This window comes from Sesamum indicum, linkage group LG2 (assembly GCF_026168435.1).
Source record: "Sesamum indicum cultivar Baizhima isolate 11 linkage group LG2, ASM2616843v1, whole genome shotgun sequence".
Lineage (NCBI taxonomy): Eukaryota > Viridiplantae > Streptophyta > Magnoliopsida > Lamiales > Pedaliaceae > Sesamum > Sesamum indicum.
This window is the reverse complement of record NC_142658.1, coordinates 649,966-671,539: the sequence shown is the minus strand read 5'-3', so window position 1 is coordinate 671,539 and position 21,574 is coordinate 649,966. Positions and strand designations below refer to the sequence as shown.

The 21,574-nt window shown below is 35.8% G+C and overlaps 4 protein-coding genes across 7 annotated transcripts; 1 reads left to right on the top strand and 3 right to left on the bottom strand.

The window, feature by feature from the left end:
* Positions 1-3,589: 3,589 nt before the first annotated feature.
* Positions 3,590-5,511, bottom strand: MYB3 (myb domain protein 3). The gene is made up of 3 exons (XM_011098181.3): positions 5,143-5,511; positions 4,896-5,025; positions 3,590-4,408 (listed from the first exon to the last, which is right to left on the bottom strand). The coding sequence occupies exons 1-3, from the start codon at positions 5,273-5,275 to the stop codon at positions 3,775-3,777; spliced, it is 897 nt and encodes a 298-aa protein (XP_011096483.1). The 5' UTR covers positions 5,276-5,511; the 3' UTR covers positions 3,590-3,774.
* A 1,073-nt stretch (positions 5,512-6,584) lies between these two features.
* LOC105175656 (O-fucosyltransferase family protein) lies at positions 6,585-11,687 on the bottom strand. Its single transcript, XM_011098168.3, has 10 exons — positions 10,954-11,687; positions 9,953-10,025; positions 9,354-9,430; positions 9,119-9,207; positions 8,363-8,560; positions 7,912-8,116; positions 7,658-7,825; positions 7,365-7,532; positions 7,094-7,284; positions 6,585-7,004 (listed from the first exon to the last, which is right to left on the bottom strand). The coding sequence occupies exons 1-10, from the start codon at positions 11,374-11,376 to the stop codon at positions 6,836-6,838; spliced, it is 1,761 nt and encodes a 586-aa protein (XP_011096470.1). The 5' UTR covers positions 11,377-11,687; the 3' UTR covers positions 6,585-6,835.
* A 508-nt stretch (positions 11,688-12,195) lies between these two features.
* LOC105175635 (2-isopropylmalate synthase) lies at positions 12,196-18,049 on the top strand. Of its 2 annotated transcripts, none has more exons than XM_011098148.3 (5): positions 12,196-12,440; positions 12,997-13,575; positions 14,323-15,567; positions 15,653-15,723; positions 17,503-18,049. In XM_011098148.3, the coding sequence occupies exons 2-5, from the start codon at positions 13,000-13,002 to the stop codon at positions 17,831-17,833; spliced, it is 2,223 nt and encodes a 740-aa protein (XP_011096450.1). In that variant the 5' UTR covers positions 12,196-12,440; positions 12,997-12,999; the 3' UTR covers positions 17,834-18,049. The 2 variants fall into 2 exon arrangements, with proteins under 2 accessions (XP_011096450.1, XP_011096443.1); XM_011098141.3 differs by having other exon boundaries at positions 12,197-12,471.
* LOC105175650 (uncharacterized) lies at positions 18,036-21,129 on the bottom strand. Of its 3 annotated transcripts, none has more exons than XM_011098154.3 (6): positions 20,943-21,129; positions 19,811-20,278; positions 19,594-19,733; positions 19,251-19,326; positions 19,007-19,133; positions 18,036-18,607 (listed from the first exon to the last, which is right to left on the bottom strand). In XM_011098154.3, the coding sequence occupies exons 1-6, from the start codon at positions 21,081-21,083 to the stop codon at positions 18,375-18,377; spliced, it is 1,185 nt and encodes a 394-aa protein (XP_011096456.1). In that variant the 5' UTR covers positions 21,084-21,129; the 3' UTR covers positions 18,036-18,374. The 3 variants fall into 3 exon arrangements, with proteins under 3 accessions (XP_011096456.1, XP_088733590.1, XP_020554126.1); XM_088877464.1 differs by having other exon boundaries at positions 19,811-20,268; positions 20,943-21,125; XM_020698467.2 differs by having other exon boundaries at positions 20,831-21,073.
* Between the last annotated feature and the right edge of the window lie 445 nt (positions 21,130-21,574).

Here is a 21,574-nt window from a genome sequence, read left to right as displayed (position 1 = left end):
GGCTAAAAAGCAGTGGTCGTTGATGATTGAAAAAACTAATCATGTTGTCAATAATTTATACGGGATATTGAATGATGTGTAAAATTAAAAAAAATATGTTTTTCGCATCCAAATCCACAAAAAGGTCACAGTTACAAATAGAATTTTTTTAAAGAGATAATTTAAAAAAAAATTAACAAAAAATATAATTTTATATTTTTAAAAGGGATCTAATTATAATGAATATTTGAAAATAATGTTAATAATAGCTTCATTGTTACACAAATATTTTTAATATATATCTTAAGTGGAGGAATATGCGCCATTTTGTGTGGAGCATAGGCACAAGAACTAGATTCCAAATACACCAATATTTTGTTTCTATGTTCACCTAATACCATGTGCATTTTACTACATTTATTTCAACATATGATGCCTTTTGCCCCCCTTTTTATTCTTTTTTTAAAGATAAAATGCATATTATATCATATGTTAATATATTGAAAATTTTCAAATTAAAGTGTATATTTAAAAAAAAAACCCATAAGAAATTAATATTCACATTCACAAATATGAAATCCACTAAGTCTTACCATTTAAGTAAAATTCAATCTTTTTTGATGAAGTTGAGGCTGCATGACTATAAGGTCTCGAGTTCGAACCCCATCAATGTGTGGCTTATTATTTTAGTTTAATGGTTGGCGTCATTCTATTTTAATAATAATTATTTGATATTGATGATTAGTATATAATTACTATAGTTGTTAAATATAAATATTTGATATTGATTGTTGTAATCGTTTTGACTCAAAAAAAAAAAAAAGGTCTTTGACGATGTTAGTGACATCAATATTGTGAAATTTTTGAATTGATTGAGATGATGTTTGGGTGAGCTTATAATTTTTTTCAAAAACTATTTTAAATGTTACAAATTATTTGATAATTTTGTTCGGTAGAAGTAATGGATTTTTTTAACTTATTTTGAAGGACGTCTAAGCAAATTCTTTTAAATTAATTATAAATTTATTATTATTTTCATCTAATAAGTTGCGTAATTTTATTCAAAAAATTATTTTTTTGAAAAAAAAGAAAACTAGATCTAATATATAAGCTCAAAAAAGTATTATATAAGTATGTGAACTTATAAGATGTTTTAAATAATTTTAGCCAAAACCCCCCTCTAAAATTAGTTTTCTTTTTCATTTATGTTTTTCTAAAATTCATCGATAAATCTAAATCCACTAATATACTATGTATTAATATAATATTCAGTACACAATACATCAATATTTATAAATTAATTAACAAATCCAAAGTTTATAAAGAAACATCATACAATTATTATAAAAAATAGATTAAATTAAAATATATATTCATAGAACTCGAATTCACAATAAACGTCAGCACCCATGTAAGAGATTATTGGCTCTTATTCATTTGTTTTGGCCACTATCTGTATAACTTGTTCATACCTAATAGAACATTTTCAATGTAAAGTTGTTGCATCTTTCAAAAGTGACCTTTTCATGTCCTAGTTGTGCATTCATTGGACAATATATATATATATATATATATATGTTTGTAATCAAGTCAAATTCTTGAACCCCAAATTGCCCAAAACAGTCCCAATATTTGAAAACCAAGACTGGAATTTTCTTATGTGCCAGTGCTAACAAATTCCATTGGATCAGATTTGGGGGTGGGTCAAAAGCTGTCAGTGTATATATGATTTTCATGACAAAGCATAGATTTGATATATATATGTATATATATATATATACACAATAGGTTCACTAAATCCCCAAAAAGTAGACATTCATTTATATGTTCAAATAATTCCTTATATCAATCAATACATTAATAATTCAAATCGACGAATACGTTCAAATAAAATAAAAGTAGACATACATTCATATTCATGGGATTCGAGCTAATAATCTTTGGAATTGAACAAGACAACATAATTCAAATCAACAAACTACAGTAAAAATAGACATATATTTATATTCGTGGGCTCATAATCTAAAGTAAGGCCACGTCGGCATATTAGTGACGTTTTGAAACTCAATAAACATGGCATTTCGGTTCAAACAATACCAAACTTGTTGTCTAGTTCTATGTTGGTCCTTCTACCCTGACCAAACATGTGTCTGATCCTCTGTGTACATGTGCTATTTTGATTGGAGCTTTGTGATTCTACGCAATTGGATTGTTTTTTAGCATTTTAATATATGTAATAATGAAATTAAATATTTTAACAAACATATTTAGCATTATCATATTGATATGATTAATCTATTAGTTAATTCCAATTAGGCTTTACTTGATTAGTAAAAAGTTGGAGTTCTTACAATTAAAATATTATATATAGGTAAGTTTATTTTTATAATAATTTTTTATTTCATTGTCTGAGAGTTTTCAATAATTTTTATAACCAATATTGATGTTAATTGAGTTAGTTCACATCTAAAACCTAACAATTAGTTCAAAATTTAGTTCGTTATTATTTCAAGTTTGGAATTTTTTTTTATTATGAAATCGTCATCTAACAACTAATTCTGTGGTTTATTCAAATTATATATGTATGTGTTAATGACTAATTTGAAAATAATTAAAGATATTTTAGTTAGTATTCAATTCTTTCAGATAGAAACCATAATTACATTATTATATCAATATTTCAATAAATTAAGCAATTGAATAATCTGTTGATTCAATCAGTGCATCAATATGATTAAAAATTATCATAGAACAAATTAGAATAAACACACATAAAAGTGGGACTGACACCCACACATTTGGTGGGACTCAGACCCATAATTTCGAACTAAGTCATGGGACCTCAACCTGAACCACTAGATCAAGAGATGATTGGTGCATGCGTGATGGTGAATTTATTATAAAATAGTATTTTTAGTTGTCTAAGTCTAAGTAATTACTTGAACAAGACATTTGCAAATTAGGAGAAAACTAAATTATTAATTGACAAATATATCATAAGAAAGCAATTAATCGGAAATTCCAAGAAATCCGTAACCATAATTATGTCACAGGCACAAATATTGTAACCATCATGAATTTTCGATTTCATTATTTTTCTTTAAACGTACAGTTTTTATTTAGCTCTCCATTCACGACTTTTGCTTACTCAAACAATTTTCTATTATAAAGAATTAATGCCTGCTGGAATTAATTAATGGTCTTTTACAATAATTAAATTATTTTAGTAGTTCAACCGACCATGTAATAAATTAAAATGGTAAGCCATGTGATTAGCGTAATCATTGTGTGCTACGAAAAAATATTTTTATACACCACCAAAAAAAAAAAAAAAAACATCAAAAGAGGGATCCGAAAATAATTGTCTTAAATGTTATAAATATATTTTGCAAACCGTAATATTGTAACTGATGTGCCCTTGTTTCAATTTCTATTCAATCAGCCCTTTTTTCACTTACCCCAAATATTTTATTTTTCTTATAATATAATTATATAAGTGCTCTTTTTTCTTTAATAGTCTCCATTTTCCTTAGCTATAAATAAAATAAAATAATTACATATAGCTATAAATAAAATAAAATAATTACATATGATAACACCAAATAATTAATTAGAGAGGAAGGGTTTTCAGACTTTTTACTGCATAATTAGTAATCACAAATCATTAATTTTTGAGTGATTACTGCATCTTTGGTTGATATTAGAAAGAAGAAGAAAAAATGATTACAAGAAAAGAAGCATTAATTAACATCTATATATCTAAAAATTCTACAATTATATCATATATAGTGATGATCAGCAATATCTGTATAAGCCATTAATGGATCGGCAATTGCTACACGACTGGCCTTTCTGAAAACCCAACTGCCAACACAAGCACATGGCCGCCGTGGAGGGTGTCCCCGTCTCCGCCTCAGCCACCGCGGCCGGCCTCATCAAGAAGTCATAGAAAGACTTGGACTCGGTGGATGAGGATGAGTTGAATGAAGCACTTTTTGTATACTTGCACTGAGAAGGCAGACCTATAGACAACTCTAAGTCAAGTACTGCATGGGCGGCGCCGTTCCCCTCCTCCACCTCCTGCGGAGGAGGCGGTGGTTGGGACTCCTCCGTTGTGCTGCTGTTGCATTTGGTGTTATCAACTGACGATGAATTATCTGTTGCGGGAATGCTATTAATATTGTTGGTGATGGGTTCATTCATTGATGCGGCCGTGTTTTCTTTTGAAGATGGTGGAGTTGAAGGTCTGAAGTCTAGGCAAGGTTTGGCAGCGGCGACGGTGGTGGTAGTGGCGGCGGTGGAGTTGAGTGGACGGTGGGTTTGAGGGTCTATGCCACGGCTAATAAGCTTGCGTTTAATATGCGTATTCCAGTAATTCTTGATTTCGTTGTCTGTTCTTCCGGGCAATCTTCCAGCTATCAAGGACCATCTGCACACAGCTGAAATATTAGAAAAAAGAAAGCTCCATTTCAACAGCAGTAAAAAGTGCAAAAACAAAAATGTTGCATTTTACCTTTAAAAAAAAAACAATCAAGAAAAAGACAAACAATCGTTTCTCGGAGTATTTCCCATAAAAATAATGTTCAAAATCTGGAACTTCTGACAAAAATGTGGTTATGACTCTTGATTCTTGAATTTCTTATTTTTTTTGTCTTTTACTTTGTCTGAAGATAGGAAAGAATTGAAAGGGTAAAACAGAAATAAAATAACATGTTTGTGTTTGCCAAAACAATCAATCAAACTAACTAAATTAAGGTAATTAATTAAGAATTCACTTTCAAATTCTAATAATAGAATTATTACTTTTGTGGTCCAAAAAAAGGACAAGTATAAAAATTGATGAAAACTGATGATATTCATATGAGAAAAATCAAGAAAGATGCAGAAGCAAGAGGCCAGAATGGTATCCGACATACTTATTCCCAAGCAGACTATGAAGTTTGATGATGATCTCATCTTCTTCTTCAGTGAAATTGCCTCTCTTGAGGTCAGGTCTCAGATAGTTTATCCATCTCAACCTGCAACTCTTCCCACATCTAAGCAACCCTATATACAAAGAACAAACCCTTTTAACAAATTATTAACCAGAAAAATGAATTATGTTTATAAATGTCTTAATTCTTACAAATCTTTATCATAGAGACATGCATAAAGAGGTTGTACCTGCAGCTTTAGGGAGGGAACGCCAGCAGCCCTCACCATGAGCCCGGATGTAATTGATGAGGCGCTGGTCTTCTTCTTTAGTCCAGGCTCCTTTGTTGGTGTGGGCTTTCTCACAGCAAGGTGACCGCCCCATGTATATATATATATGTATGCCTTCTTCAAATCCTCCCTTTCTTGTAGTAATCAAGAACAACAAGACTCCGATGATGTCTCTGTGTATATATATACCGAACTACACAAACACCTTTTGTCCTATGTTTTTTTCCTTTTCCCTTTGTAGTAATATGTATTTTGATGGATGATTGAGATTGAATTGAAAGAAAGAAAGAAAGCGGTTGTATTTATATATATATATATTGGGAGAAATGGAAAATGTATAGATATATATGGGGTGGGGGGTGGGGGTGGGGGTGAGGGGTGGGCAATGGATGATGAGACTTGAAAGAAAGAAATAAAAGAGGGTGAGTAGCCAGTAGTTTGGAAGGTTTTGTAACAAACAGAAAAGAAGACGGGGGGTATTTTGACCAAGTTGGTGAGAAAGACAAGTAGTTAATGGATGGGGTTGGATTTGGTAGGTAGCTTTTACTTTATACATATCACTTCCCATTCTCTCTCTCTCTCTCTCTCCACATATACATACAACTCTATTTTACACTATATACATAATCTTTTTTGATTATACACTCTGTATACACGTATATGTGCGTGTTCTTGTACAAATTTTACATCACCAAGAGTGATTATTAAGTCAATTAGCATTAAAGATAGATGCTGGCACATGGGTTTGTTCATCTGCCTTAATAAATGGGGTGGCCATGGGAGGGGAGGGAATTCCTTTCGTACTTATTATTCCATATTTTAAATTTATAATATTTTTTTTATAATTAAATATTACATAGTTTTTGTATATGAGATGTTGAAATTAAAGATCCTTAGTACTAATTACATATAACACCCGATTTGATCCGGAATGAAATGTAATGGGAGCATATGGATTTTGATAAAATTAACGTTTTCTTGAACTTACTGTCGAAAATTATATACATCGGTTGGCAAGTACGTACAGTTTTAACGAACAAAATTATTACAAAATTGCATAGGCTACCTAATTATCCAACAGCATTTAGGTTCACATCGTTTTCAGCTAAGGGTTTCAGACTTTTTTTTTTTAAACATTTTGATGACCAGTCTTGGCTGTCATTTGCTGCCATTCTCGTTTCAATTTTTTAAGAGTAATTTGTGGGCTGTAGTAGGTTCAATTATTGAACAGTTGATGCAACATGGGCAAACACTTCAAATTATTGCATCCTTGTCCCTTCCACAATCAAAGGGCTGCAAGATTTCTCCCCTCCCACAGAGATAGTTCCTTGTTTGGATCTTGCAATTGTTGATGATGACAATAGCCATAATCAGGCTGTGAGTTTCATCTTCAAGGCTTCCACTCAACAAAAGAATGATTTCCATTGACACACAGAACAACCGTATATAGTGACTATTACAAAGCTGTCGATCGTACAACAACGATGCAGACCAAGAAATCCTGTAAGGGGGAAAGAATTGATCTACTACAACTATATAGTCAAATGTTGTATGAATGTTACAGCTATATTAGTTAATCACTGAATGCTATATGGATGTTATAACACTATCATGAGCTTGTCAAGACCTTTATAAACCTATTTCTGTGCTTAAATTAGGTAGTTTTCGTGGTGTTACTGTACTCGATTCGGGCATCTGATTTTCTACACATGCAATCCGGCATGGGGTACATGTAGAGGGAGTTGCTCGGCTTTCTCAGCTCACTCCCCTTCACGTCATTATGACGAAGCATGTCCTGTAATTGCCGTTTAAAGTCTTGCCATCTGCAAATAATCAAGAATCTAAGCAGTCGATATTTTGTAGAAAGTCGTAAAAACAACTAAAGAGTCGTAGATAGATGCGTGCAGGTTACCTTATACTTGGTTTATCGAATAACTGAGCTAACTTTCTCTTATCAGGTCTTATTGTTTTGGCGTGTCCTTCGTAAAAGTAGCGTCGATGCCCCACCAAGAAATGGGGAAAATTACCACCTTGAGTAGTAACAAAAACTTCGCTATGGAGGCAAACTGTGTAGTCGAGAGCCGCCAACCTCGATGAATGACCCTGTATAACAAGATAATTATCTTGACTTTAACATCATGAAAGGCGACTGTAGTTCTGAACGTAGAGCTTTAGAAGTATACCATAAACGGAGCAAGTTCTTCTGGGGAAGCCAGTGAGTCCTTTGTTTCTAGACCTGGAAACATCTGTTTTAGAGGAGCCATATGCTTTTCCACTTTGTAAATTTTTCCGGCAGCAACGTAAAGAGAGGTTGTGTTATCGAATCCCATGCCCCTAAGCATCATTCCGACCTGCAGAATACAATAGAAAACTGTTGATCTTAGTACCGACTTTAATGTGCAATGTAGTTCCCCATTAGCCATGTTACCATCTTCACGGAGCAGAAATTAAGATTTTATGAATCCGTATCATATACCTCCAATGGTGTTAAAGGGCACTTCCCGTCCACACGATTCGCACCCGGTCTTATTACTCTACCTCTTCTCCGAAATTTTCCTCTCCAACTTCTTTCACGAACAATATCCATCTCACGCTTTTCTTCTTCACCGCCATCGAATACGCAGCACGAAAATGCAACCATATCCTTCATTGGGAGGTCAAAGGTGGTTGTAGTCAAATAAATTGAAAAGGATAATATTAATGATGATAATGATTTTTCCAGAGCAGTACCTCTTCGAAACGGAGATGTACGGACACATATTTGCCCCCACTTTTAGAACTATTCTTAACCATTCGATCAACCATCTTAGCAGCTAGCATTCGTATGGGTTCTGAAAATCTAAGCGCTTCAAAATTGCACAGGCACCGAAGCCCTTGGATATATGGAGGCACTGCATGAGCCAATCTGTTAGAGAAAGGCGCAATACGGACAGCCCTGTCCCACGATCATTAAAAAAAGTTTGTCATGTTATCACGAACAAAGATATGCATACTCTTGCAACCTAGGGATTATTGTTCTAAAAATTCATGTTCTTCTCTCATAAGAAATATGAAAGTTCATGCCATGGACAAAGTTAAAATTAACACGTATCTACATATCATATCTATTGCTCTATAACATTTTCTCAAAACATAGACAGGAAAACAGATCATAGAAACAGGAAAGGTGAGAGATAATTACTTCAACTCCACCAGCTTCGGCAGAACCTTTTCGAGATAGTAGTTTGGGCTCGACCATGCTTTTACTCTCAAATTCACTATGTTGCTTATATTGTTATCGAATTGGTGGAGTATATCCCCAGGAAGTTCTCTAATCACATTGACATGATTTCTGAGCGCATAAATGAAGAACTCTTCATCAAAAATATCCCCAAACTTGCTGCAACGAAAAGGGAGCATAAATAAACTATTGTTCTTATCCCAACAACAAAGGATTAACCAACTTCAAAACAACGTAGGAACTCATTCGCAATTAATGGGGAGAGACTTCTCTAAATAAAGCAACTGCATGCATACAGACTTGGGATATAAAGTGCAAAGGCTGAAGTCATTTCCATATGCAGATTTGCACAGGGGTTCATCATGTAGAGTAACAGTGGACAATGTATTTCTAGGTAAGAACGAGTTCTTTTCTGTTTCACTAATCATATTCAACAGTAAAAGATGCTTGCATAGCAGTAAACTTGTATTTCAAAATTTTATTCAGTTGCAATATTTGGCTGATGTGGTTGTCAACAGGAAATATTAACTGACAGCAATCTGGGACTGTCGACAGATATCCAGACCACTAGCATTCGATGTCCAAACCCAAGATAGCAATTTCACAAGACAAATCATGGCTGGCTAATTATAGCAAAAGAGAGATATTGGAAAATGCACAACTATCATCAGTTCCAGTTATCGGATTATATCTGTCGCTTATGATTTTCATCCTCACCTGGAATCTTGCCAAACACTATTTAAGTGAAATATGGGAATAACAAGGGTAGCATTCAGCAAACCTGCCACCGCCACTGCATCACATATCTGTAACCAAAAAGGGAAAAATTATCAGCAACTGAAGGTCATAGATATGATACTCCGATCGCGTTCTCATGAAATGCTGGATAACAAAGCACCACATTTAAGTGCTTAATGCCATATGGGCCAATATTTACTAGAGTTAGACATACCGATAATCGTTGTTGGTTCAACCCACCATTTGCTTCAATTATTAGGAAACCGTTTGACTTTGGAAACTCTGACAATCCTTCATGCACAAAAGTTAAACTCATTACATCAGCAGGTTAGTTAAAATAACAAAAGAATGGCAGGTTATTGTTAATCTGATACAGACTACAGAAACTACAATAATGTTGAAGTTCTCATATAATGATAAAATGATAAAAGGATGTTGTTATAGCTTGAGAAGGGCAAAGAAGCAAGAATGTTCCAAAGCATACATAAATAATGGAAAAACGAATGAGAGTCTGTACGTTCATGCACAAGCAAACACAGTGTGTTTAGTTGGACACGTGATTGTACTCAAAATTTATTCTGAAAAGATTTATTATTAAATATAATTTGAAATCTGCCAGCTCCATCATGCCACGGGAGAGAATTTTGTTTAATTCAAAAGTACATGTCTCAATGGTGGCCGAACCACCACATGGCCAATGCAAAATCATATGCTATTACAAGACACAACCACCAAAAGAACCTTGCCAAGAAAGCAACACACTTGCAACACAGAACTTCTGATAGACTAAAAGATTATATTCTTGCTACAAACCTGATTGGATAACAGTCTGTTTGATACAAGGCTTCCAACCTTGACGCAACTTTGGATTCCAAACATTCATTAACTGCAGACAACATGGCAGCAAATTACAAGAGTCAGAAATTATTGATGTCATGGATTTAAATGATTGATATGCATGCATATTAGCCAAACTTCCGCAAAATCAAAGAAATGAATGTCTAAGGAAGCCATTGGAAAAGCTAGTTTTAGCACCACAAATTTTAATTTGTATCACTCCCTCATCTCAACTTGCCATTTTAACCAATGATTTCTTATTAATCAAACTGCTATTAGAACAAAAACTCAGTCTTTATCATAAAGCGAGCAATTTTCCTAAAATTACTCTGCTCAACTGTCATCCCCTACGTCTGCAGTCATATTATATCTGTGCTTATGGCACCTGACCCAAAACTCCAGAACTAAACCCCATGCCCAATTCATCAAATTAAGTTATAAATAGCATCATACTTCCTGGAAATACTATAATTTTGTCCACTGATCAGCAAACTTCAGTTTAATGCAAAAGAATACTAGAGTGTCGAGGTGTAAAGTTGCTGATTTCATAAATGCCATACTCAATTGCCAAAATCCTAACATCAACACCTCATCTTAAACAACCTTAGTTTCCTAAATGGTAGCAATGCCATATCCGGATTAAACATTTATGACTGAATCTAACTAAAAGAAATATAACCCAATGACTAAAAATTTACATTTTGGTATGCAAAGTTACTCATAGACAAACCACTCTACCTCTTCATACAAGGCTTATCTTTTCTCAGCTAACTTAAAAGAAGAATCAGAAAAATTAGAACTCCCCGATGCATTGGATTTTCAACGAAATCGTCCTCATAACAGTCGATGAAACCATATAATATCACCCAAAAACTCCCAAAAATGTAGCTGAGGACATAATCACTACTTACAATGCAACAGTTATGCTACCAACAAAACTAGAAACTAAGTTAAAACGACCGACAAGCAGAAATCACCGTATTAGAGCTTCGATTTTCAGCCTCCATGAAAGGCCATAGCTTCTCGAAAACCTGAGGACTCCGGTACACGGAACCCGGCCCGACCACATCACGAGCTCCATTACTAATATTATTCACAGCATCAAACCCGAATATGCCCATATACATAAGCATCCCAGAGATGTACAACAAGGGAGCAAACAAAAGCACCCCTCTTCTCCTATACATTGCTGAAATCAAGAAATATCCAAATCTTTCCACCACATTCTTGAACTCCGCCCTCCCACCACCACCACCAACAACACGGAAACTCCCCGCGCCACCACCGCATCCACCGGTGGTGGGGGAGCTGGTGGTCTTGCCGCGGCTGCCACGGTGCCGAGGGGACGACGGTGGAGATAAAGAGCTCACCCCGTTGCTCAGGCGGCTAAGCCCATGCATAATTCTTGAATTTGAACTTGACTTTGCAAGAAAAGGATTGGTTTTTTCACTTGATCCTAGTGTCGGCGTTGAGACATCGAGCTAAAGCTCAGATCTTTGGCATCAATGGAGAAAAAAGCAACTTCCTTTTGAAGGGTTTTGCTTATTTCTTTTTCCTGTAGTGAATGAGAAGATGAAAAATTACTGATACTGTGCTACGGCAGTAGTGGCAGTGTGTGAAAAATTTGGAAGTGTGTGGTAGCGAGATGCACGGGACATGAAGTAGCATTAATGAAGGTGGGATAGTGGGGAAGTTTAAAGGTTGTTGGCTGCTGCAAGGCTCATATATGAAAAAAGTCATTTTTCCAATTAAACAAGCCCTTTAATCAACTAAGTTCCAACTATCAAAGTAGTTCATAGTAATCTATTAAATGCTAGTCACAAAACCTTAATTTTAATCAACTAACTTCCAACAATTAACCTTAATTTTATATAAACACACAAATACAGGAAGTTGCATTCTGAATTTGATGGGCAAAAGCAAATCCACTATAAAAAGTAAGTGGCAATCCAAAATAATTGAGAATTAGATGGCTAACCTATAAATACAGTACATGCTTAATTTTGAAATCCAATAAATTATTTTTGACTTGAGGATTGAAACGTTGGTGTAGAGTTTTGACTATGGACTTATCTTTGAAAATAAAGTTGAATTGGTACTAAATTTTCAAAATAAAAAACTGTAAAAGAATGGGTTTTTATTCATTGAAAAAGACAAAAACATTCATACATAAGTAAAATATTTTCAAAATAAAAAACTGTAAAAGAATGGGTTTTTATTCATTGAAAAACACAAAAACATTCATACATAAGTAAAATCTAGCACTCGCTATGCAATATGAATTGCAGTCACCACCACCATCTCTTTTCGCGCCAAAACCTAAAGCTCCGACCTTCATGTATTAGGGAAAATTTTTCATGTTTCCCTAATTTATGATGGGTTCAACGAAGATGAGCCCTAGCAAGACAAGGTCTCGAAGCCAGTGCTCGAATGAAGATTTTTCTGATTATTGCCGCGATTTCAGGTTCCTTTTCCATATCATCGAGTCGCCTGAGGTTGGGGTTTCTCTTTTCATGTAAAATTTGTTTTTTTCACTAGTTCTTGCCAATTAAGTCGTAGTATCGCAAAGCACTATATGTGTGGACCATTCTGGTTGTTTTTTTAGTTGTAGAATAGAATTTTCCGAGGCCAAGTAAAATGGTTCAGAAAGTTTAGGAACTTGATGAAGGAAGACTAGGCGACTTATAATGTAATTTTGGTTTGAAAGTACAAGTTGAAATCTGGGACTTATAATCTTTTTTCTCTCAATGGAGGATTTTTTATAATTGGCAATAAAAATTGTCATCAAATTTTTTGAAGATGTATTTTGAGTAGAAAACAGAACAAGAAGAAAGTTTCATCTTTGTATTACTTTGTTTTCTGGATGAACCTGTGATGATTTCCAATTTTTGTCTCTGGTATCTTTAGTGCTGAATTTGTATGTGTCCGTGGTGGTGGGATTGGGGGTGGCTAATTAGGTGGAGCACCTTGCTAGTTGCTATCTGGTTTTCCATACTGTAACACAGGGCTTAATATTTCAGGGAATGAAACCACCGGTGTTGAAGAATTTGTATCACCTTCTCATCCATTTGTCTTCTAGCGCACAGTGGAGTGCCAAATATGCAGTAGGGTCACCTGAACTTGACCTTGAAATTTGTGATGGAGGGATCAAAGTGACCTGTGGAGACATTTATAAGCTCTCCAACGTACTCTTCAAAGAACTGGAGGAAAGATTTGAGCGATTGTTCTCAATTTTTTGTCGTATTTCTGCCAACAAGGATCTTGGAGAGAGTAACTTCCATCTAGCCCTATGCAATGCTGTGGAAATAATGAATTTGCTGTTCAGATGTTGCATGTTACTATTGACTTTGCTCGCAGCCAAGCCAAATCTTATCTTGGAAAAAGGGCCGATTTTCTTAAGGATACTCAGAAAGTTGACTTCACCAAATTTAGTTGAGAACACTGGGACACATGCATTCGTCTTTGAGAAGTCAGTCTTCCGTGAATGTGCTCCAGCTGATAATGGTTGTTCTACCTCCTATGTTGAGGGCTTCACAGCTTCCATACAATTTTTGGAGCCTTGTAATCCTCTTCTTTTTCTCAAGTCTACAATGCTTGAGGTAATTTTATGGCATGTTCTTGATCTGTTACTTGGCATAGAGGAGTCACAGTCCTAGCTTTCTTATTTTTCCATTGTCAATGTGTAACATTTTCACCATGTGATTTCCTGGTTGACAATCATGCAGCACTTCTTTTAGGAGTTGAATTTTCTGGTGATGATCAGCTGTGAAAGAGACACTTAATTTTGGGGCTCTCATAGTTCAACCTGATGGATTAGCACTCTTGCTAATATAAAACAATGACCAACAGATATCAATCTGATGTTTGGGACGAAGTTGTGGCATTTACACATTAATTTGAACTTATCGAAGATGTTATTTGATTTTATGTGGACAATTATACTCATAACCAAAGATACAGTCAAGTTTCCAACAAAAGCATCGTTGCTTAGTTCATGTGCCTCCCTTTTCTAACATAAAGAAAGAAAATGCCCCCATCAGCATCTCTCACTCAATTCATAGACATCTAATATCTGGCAAGAAGTACAAAATACTTTGAGACTATTGGGAGACATAGTCATACTTTTGTCCATCTCTGAATTGTTTCTATGGTTTCATGCCATTTTGTTCACCCTTGAAGATATTGCCCAGTTGGAAACTGGAGAACTTACTTCCTCATCTATCTTATGTTCTTTTAGAATTACACTGCCTCTTTATATAAGTTCACTTGGATGGCATGAGATTTGTTTTTGTTGAATCTTTCAAATTGCTGTAATAATTCACAAGTTGTGGAAATTGTGTTGACAGGTATTTGTGGATGAGCTGTTGGTGCATGGGCAATCAAGAGGGTGCCTTAAGCTGATTAATTCTGTTGCTTCTATCAATGAAATGCTATTTAATCCTCACTCTGCCCACTGTGATATTGGCATCTTGATTGAAGCAATGTGTCATCATTTTATCCTCTCATTTTCTGATAAGCAAGCTTTTGGAGATTTTCTCAGTCGGTTGTTTTGTACGCATGCCAAAGAACTTAAGTATCTTTTCGGAGCTCCTGCATTGGGTGTTACTGCAGCTATATCATTACTTCTCAGTCCTTTCATGGTTTCTGCACCAAGATATATGCAAGCTCATTTGATTTCACTAGTTTCTGAAGCCATTGATATCAAGACTTTGAAACCAGATCGTAGACTCACCAATTGCTTCCTGTCAACTTTTGAAAAGTCAGTCACCTTGTACATCATATACATGTCTTGTTTGCAGATAGATGGATCTTCTACCCTTCCCATGGGCTTTACATCCATTTCGTCACATGATATTGCTCATCCACCATTTGAGTTTTACATATCTCCGGAGACAAAAAGTAAGGTTGATAGTCTAATCACCGAGTTAGAGAATTCTTCAAATCACAATCAGAAGGATAGCTTCTTTAGAATGAAATCTGACCTGGTTAGTTCTTCGATGAGATTCGTTAAGGAGTGTCAAAACCTTTATGTATTACCATGCCAAGATGAGAGTTTAGCCATCTTAAGTTGCTTAGTTCTCAAGGCTTCTGAAAGCTATGATGATAAAGCAATACGACCAGCTGAGGGTACAATGCTGCAGCACATATATCTCCTTGCTTCTTTATTGAAATTAATGAGCATCTCATTGCTACAAGCTATTTGGTGTCTTAGACATAGTGATGATTCTCAAAGCTTGAAAAACTTGAAACACTTCACTTCATGCAAGGAGTATGATATCATTTTGGGTACAATCACCTGTTTCAGAGATTTGGACATCAATTTACCGATACAACAAGTTTTGTCGAGTGTGATGTCAAGCCATTCTATGAGGCATAAGGATTCCAAAATGATGTTTTTCCATTTTTCCGGCTTGATGTCGCTAAGCTTTGCCAGTGGGCTTGATTGCTTGGTGAAAGCCTGTTTGTTGACAATTCTTGCACTGTTGAATTTATTTGTTTTTGAGGAGGGTGACTTAGATGCATTGGAATCAATGGTTGATTCCTACAAAGAATCTTCTTCATCCGGATCACCAGTGGTCAGGTTGCAGGAGGTAACTGTTCTTGCGTTCCTTTCAACATTTACACATGGGAAATTTATTCGTGTTTTGAGGTTCAAATTGTTTTTCAATAATGCAGACAGTGGTAGATCAAAGCTCCAGCCTTGTGGTGGCATCAAAGTTTCAGAAGATACGGTCTCTGTATTCGAGGTAACTGATGATACTATACATGTTTCTAACCTCTCATTTTGTCCTTCTCTTACGTTAACATAAGAACCAGCACTTGCATGGAACATATTATTTAGGGGATTATCAAGCTTCGCTGCAGCTATTTCAGTTTCCCCTAATTTTCTGTGAGTCTGTGTGATGTAAAATAAAAAATGATTTCTGATTCATCTAAGCTTCAAACAGGATAGGTTCGGTGCGTTGCCCTTGTGCATTTTTTCCTGTGTGACTAGGACCCATTTTACTGATGGGATTCATCACTACTTTAGCTACTTTAGCGGCTTGGCCAGTTACTCGAGATTCTCGATTTATACTTGAAGATAGACTTATAGACTAGTGATCCACAACGAATGCATTTATTTGTACTTCTAACATGATGTCAACTTATATGATGGGTTAGGTATCCAGTACATGGTTTGAAGTATCGGCCGATACTTAACCGAATCAGCACTGAAAATCACCCTATTACATGTATTATCCGAAATGATTTAATATCCCCTATAATATCCGGTATTATCGCCGATACAATGATAATATCGCTTGAATCTAACAATATAACTGATAATATCAGATTTTATGGGTGAGAAAATGATATGAGCATCTAATGCCTGGTACATGCCTTCCCATTGATGGATAGTCTTGAACTTGAGTAATGTGCTGATTGTTGGAGCTTGTTGAGGCTGAGAAAATCTTGGCGATTGACAGCCTGGTTTCGAGGGTTTTGGTGATGGTAAAAGCTAGTTGTCCAGACTAGAAGTCATTCCTCTTTCATAGTGATGGAAATCCATCAGCTTGGGCGTTGAAGTTGTCATTCCTTGACAGTGAAAAACTAGAAATCAAGAATAAAAAAGTTGACCGAATAACAAAAAGCAGACCAAGTTTTTTAATGAAACCTTGTGCCAGTGAAGTATTGATAGCTCCCATTAAGCACAATAAGACATGAGACTTCAGTGGTGTGATGCAGATTTATCTTAAGCATTTCTATGATTAAATATAGGGTAAATCAGAACGGGCTCCCCTGAGGCTTGTTACGATTACAAATACCTTCTCGTGTTTGAAAATTTATAAATACCCCCCAAAATTAACGTATTGTCTAACAAATATTTTCTCGTGACAGCCCATAGTAGGGGGTATTTGCTAGACGGCCGTTAATTCCACGAGGGGATTTGCAATTTTTCAAACAATAAAGGGGTATTTGTAATTATGGCAAACCTGAGGAGAGCCCATTGTAATTTACCTTTAATTTGATTAATGCTTGATATGATAAAACTTTGGTTCGTAATATTTCGCAGTAATTTGGGATGCTTATTTTTCTTTTTCATAAATTTTATATTATTTTGTAATCTTTTAAGCATTGCATAATGTATTTGCTTCGTGTTGCCCAATAATATTTCAATACACCGCGATCGATATGGAATAATATCTTATGATATATCGTGAGTACCACGACTTTGGACCATGATTCAATATTGAAAAGCTAAATAGGGAATTGTACACTTGTTATGTTTGTTTGGACACAGCATACCTCTGACAGAATGATAGGATTCGTAAAATGCCTAGTCATTTTTTCATTAAACCTATTCATCAATGTGTTATCAAACAATCAAATGTTGTTGGTATGAGTTTATGGTGGTTAAATGCCTTCATGTCGCAGACAAGGGAGTCCATTAAACAGTACTTAAAGTACTTCTATGATATGATCTTTTATCCATGCTAGTGTCTCTGTTACATTGTCTTGCTTCCTGACTGTCAACTCTTTTGCAGTGTTACGGAAAACAATTGTAATGAAAAGGAAACTTTAAGGTCACAAACTTTGGCAAATGCAACGCACGAGGAGGCTGTTGGAGGCTTGGAAGAAGAAACAGAGGAGACATGCAACGGGGAGACGTTCTTCAAGTGTGTGTTGAAGATGGACGATAACATCTGTGATTTTGATGACTTGGTCGGTTTTGTTGAATGCAAACAAGGTAAAGACTACTCAGCTTGGTTAAAGAATCGTCAAAGATATCGCAGGTGGAGATTTGAGAAAATGGCTGTTTTAAGGTGGAAAAAAAAGAAAAAGACTTGGAAATCTTTTAAAGGAAAGAGGACTTGATCAGGCTATCCATCCAAGAAAACCCCTATTGTGCAAACATTGCTTCAACATATTGGAACAAACCCGTGACGGGTGCAAGGTCAAGGGGAATTCACTTGCTTAAAAAATTGATAGAACTGGTGGCTTCTGCTGTATATTTAGCTTTAGATGTGTGATTTCTGTTGTGGTATCAACAAATATTGGCAAGAAAGAAGAAATGATATAAATTAAGCTACATGTAGAAGTGTATGAAAAACCACTTCAAACAAGTGGTAGCTCACTTCTATTCCTCAACTGGCTACCAGTACCCTGCTGAAAGTCAACTGTACAGTTCAGGGCTGACTTCTTAAGCATTGGAAAGGCCCTGCTAAATCTAGATCATTAAAAATAGAAGTGATGAACTAGCGGTGGCAGCAGCACAAGTAATAAAGAACCAGAAAACAATAAGGAAAAAGGTGAAAAATAAATAGAGGAGAAACTGGTGGGACTGAAATAGAATGTTTCTGTGCCCCCCATCAGCTTGTGTGTGTGTTTGGGCTAGTTGGAATAGCACTTGGGTCGATTAGACTCGAACAGAACCAGTAACTGAATTTTTGCTGGAACTGGCATCCTTGTCCTTATTCTTTGTGGAACTGTTTGATTGATGATCAAGATCTCTACTTCTGTTTCGACGCTGTTTGGAATGCTGGTTGTGTGGTTGCTGCTGATGATGCTGCAGCTGCATTTGCTGTTGCTTCTGTAGATGATATAGAGTTTGCAACCTCCCAATTTCTCTCTCTAACATCCCTTGCTCCCCTGGGAAACATTTTTGAGACAAACAAGTTAGGCTTTGCAGAAACCAAGCATTTCCCACCTGAAAAAAGAGGGCGTTAAACAGTCATTGATTGATGAATCACTTAAAGGCGATTCTCATGGAGAAACCGACAGAGGAAGATCGAAAAATGGAAATCAGCCTATGTGGAACATATTATAATGGAATGAGAATATGAATCCAGAAAGTTTGAAAAGGGACTTCAGATTTGATTATGAAAGTGGCTGGCAGGAGGATTAAAGCCTATTGATGAGTCGGCCAGTAAACTTTGACACTGGTAAGGGCCAGCAGGGAACATCTTGTGGCCTTCAAAGGAGTAAACTTTACCGATGAGGAAGCAATACATTGAAAAAAAAGGTATGGGTTAAAATAGAGAATGTTACAGTGTTTGATGATTTGCTCCTGTGAGATACTCTCCAGGCGCTGCCTCAATGCTCTATTTTCCATGTTCAAGATCATATTCTGCTGTTCAATGAATTCAAGTTCAGCTGAAACTTCAGATCCTTCTGCCTGAAATGTAAAAGGGGAGTCTTAGTGCCATAAGCATCAATGCACAGATCAGCAAAGGGTCTTAACATTTTTCCTTCTTCTCTTCTACAAAAAGAAAAGCATATAACAATAGTTTACCTTCAAGATTTGAACAGTCCTTTCAAGATGAGCTATGTACTGAAGTTTCCTTACCCTAGACCGATGGGCATTGTGCCTGCATATTTGTTGGCGGGAGAACATAGAAAGAATTCAAAAGATAACTATTAAGGCCGACTCCTTCACTTTAATTCTTGTCTTTCATTGCGACAAAAAGAAAGCAAAAGATAACTATTAAGGCCACCTCCTTCACTTTAATTCTTGTCTCTCATTGCGACAAAAATATAATTTCACACACAGTTAACAGATGAAACATTCAAGAGTCATCTGAGAAGAAGATGAGTGTTATATGCCAATAAGGGGAGAATATGAGCAAAATTCATACTGTTTAGCACGCTTCGAATCTTTCGATCCAGAAGACTTTTGAGAAGCACCAGTTTTATCAGCAGATCCCTCAAGATTCTGTGAACTAGTTTCATCTCTGCTTTGCTCTACAGCTAAAGTAGATACCACTTCTTCCAACTCCTGCAATAACATATCCATCTTAAAAAATGCAATCTCTTCTACAAATAACATATTCATATTTGCAATTGGTTCAAGACCTGATTATTTTTCTCAGCTAGTGAGTTTGTCTTGGTCTCAGTGGAGTTGCTGTCTACATCTTTGTAATGCAATAGGTTTTGTGATCTTGTAGAGGTCCCAACATTTGCATTGACATATTTAGGTTCCTCACTTATGTTTAATGTCTCTGCTGCTTCTCCCAAGTATGCATAAGAATCACTTGCTGAGCGACGATGATGACCTCTGTGGATAAGAGTTTCTGACTCATTTAAAAGATCATCAAGCCATGAGGGTTGCTCCTCTATAAGGAAGCTCTCGGAAGAACATCGATGGTGGTTAATTACACTTCCCTGACACTTCACATTTCCCTTTGATTCAGCCAGTGAAGAATCAGAGTAGGATGTGGAAGTAGATAGGAAGGGATATGGAGAGAGTGGCACACATCTGCCGGTATAAGCCAAGGTTTTCAGGTTTGACAAACCATTTGCACCTTCCATCCCTGAACAAGCCTGCCAGTTAAGAAATGTGGAAAATTTTTATCTTTATTAAAAGCAATGCAATAGAAGATGTTTTAATATCATATCAAATTTTGAACAGATGACTTCCAAACAGGCAATCAATTAGTACTTCTTGAACAAAGTTTCTGCTAGACTCCAGACATCTTGCAATCCTTCGTTAATGCAGATGTAGAATGAAGTGAACCAATGCAATATCCCAGAAATAGTTTCAAACCTCTCAAAATAAACGAGCCCCGACCCAAAATGTGTTCCCTCCCTGGAACACAATGCTAGTTTTCTATTGATCCAAACAAAAGCATATTTTAACCATTGAAGAAACGGCTTGTTCCTAATGTTCTAAAAAAACTGCAAGAATCCCACACATAAGTCCAACATTTTTACTCGCATCAACGATTTCTTGGACATATATCAGGATCCAAGACTCAGAACAGAAGATCTACACACATTACACATACTATATTATCATATACAACAACCATGCATGCAAGACACCGAGAGATAGAGGGGGCGGGGGAGGGGGGAGGGAGAGAGAGAGATCTTTACAAAAGGTAGTTTGTGGCGGGGAGGATGGACAAAGGGTGGTTGACCCTCAACTCCAGAAATTCTGTATTCTGGAGTATAGGGGAAAGTAAAGGAGAAAAGGCGGCAAATTAACCTGCGTATGAATGTTGGATTTGGAATAGATGTATATATGAATGATCCCTTTTCTCCATCTGAGGAAGAACAGACAAAGCAAGAGAAAGAGATGGGTGAGAAAAGGAGCGCAATTCACGTTCCCAAAATAGAAGGGATCCATTGATATTCTTTCTTGTTTTTTACTGTCCACCAACTTTGCAATGCAGTTTTCACCCTCTCCCTCTGTTCAAAAGGAAAATAATTCTAATACCCCACCTACCATTTTTAACTCGTTCTAATTCAATCCACCTACCATTTTTAACTCGTTCTAATTCAATCTAAATCTTGAGTTATGCCTTAATGAGGTGATCCGTAATAAATCGAATAATCTTCCATTTCTTTGTCATACTCATGACCATTTCCTTCCGTTATGTTAGGAAAATATTCGATTTAATTGAGTTAATTATAACTATTTCTTTTTAAAATTGTGGGACGTGAAGTTACTGTCTTTTAGAAGATTTGTATAACAAACAAGAAATGCGAAAAGAATAAACAAATTCATTCTCAAGTTAAGATAAATCGTCTAGCGTCTGGAGTAAAAGATCTATCTCTAGCGCACCTTCTATCAAATTTTTCATAGATTAACAAAATTACTTGGTGATCATGTAATAT

Coding starts and splice junctions, on each gene's coding strand:
- MYB3 (XM_011098181.3), bottom strand. CDS start 5,275: ATGGGGCGGTCACCTTGCTGTGAGAAAGCCCACACCAACAAAGGAGCC. Junction 5,026..5,142: donor TTCCCTCCCTAAAGCTGCAG/GTACAACCTCTT, acceptor CTTTGTATATAG/GGTTGCTTAGATGTGGGAAG. Junction 4,409..4,895: donor CATAGTCTGCTTGGGAATAA/GTATGTCGGATA, acceptor AGCTGTGTGCAG/ATGGTCCTTGATAGCTGGAA.
- LOC105175656 (XM_011098168.3), bottom strand. CDS start 11,376: ATGCATGGGCTTAGCCGCCTGAGCAACGGGGTGAGCTCTTTATCTCCA. Junction 9,431..9,952: donor ACAGACTGTTATCCAATCAG/GTTTGTAGCAAG, acceptor TTGTGCATGAAG/GATTGTCAGAGTTTCCAAAG. Junction 9,208..9,353: donor TGAACCAACAACGATTATCG/GTATGTCTAACT, acceptor TTTTGGTTACAG/ATATGTGATGCAGTGGCGGT.
- LOC105175635 (XM_011098141.3), top strand. CDS start 12,349: ATGATGGGTTCAACGAAGATGAGCCCTAGCAAGACAAGGTCTCGAAGC. Junction 13,576..14,322: donor TCAAGTCTACAATGCTTGAG/GTAATTTTATGG, acceptor TTGTGTTGACAG/GTATTTGTGGATGAGCTGTT. Junction 15,568..15,652: donor CAGTGGTCAGGTTGCAGGAG/GTAACTGTTCTT, acceptor TCAATAATGCAG/ACAGTGGTAGATCAAAGCTC.
- LOC105175650 (XM_011098154.3), bottom strand. CDS start 21,083: ATGGATCCCTTCTATTTTGGGAACGTGAATTGCGCTCCTTTTCTCACC. Junction 19,734..19,810: donor TAGCTGAGAAAAATAATCAG/GTCTTGAACCAA, acceptor ATGTTATTGCAG/GAGTTGGAAGAAGTGGTATC. Junction 18,608..19,006: donor GGAGCAAATCATCAAACACT/GTAACATTCTCT, acceptor AATGTTTCCCAG/GGGAGCAAGGGATGTTAGAG.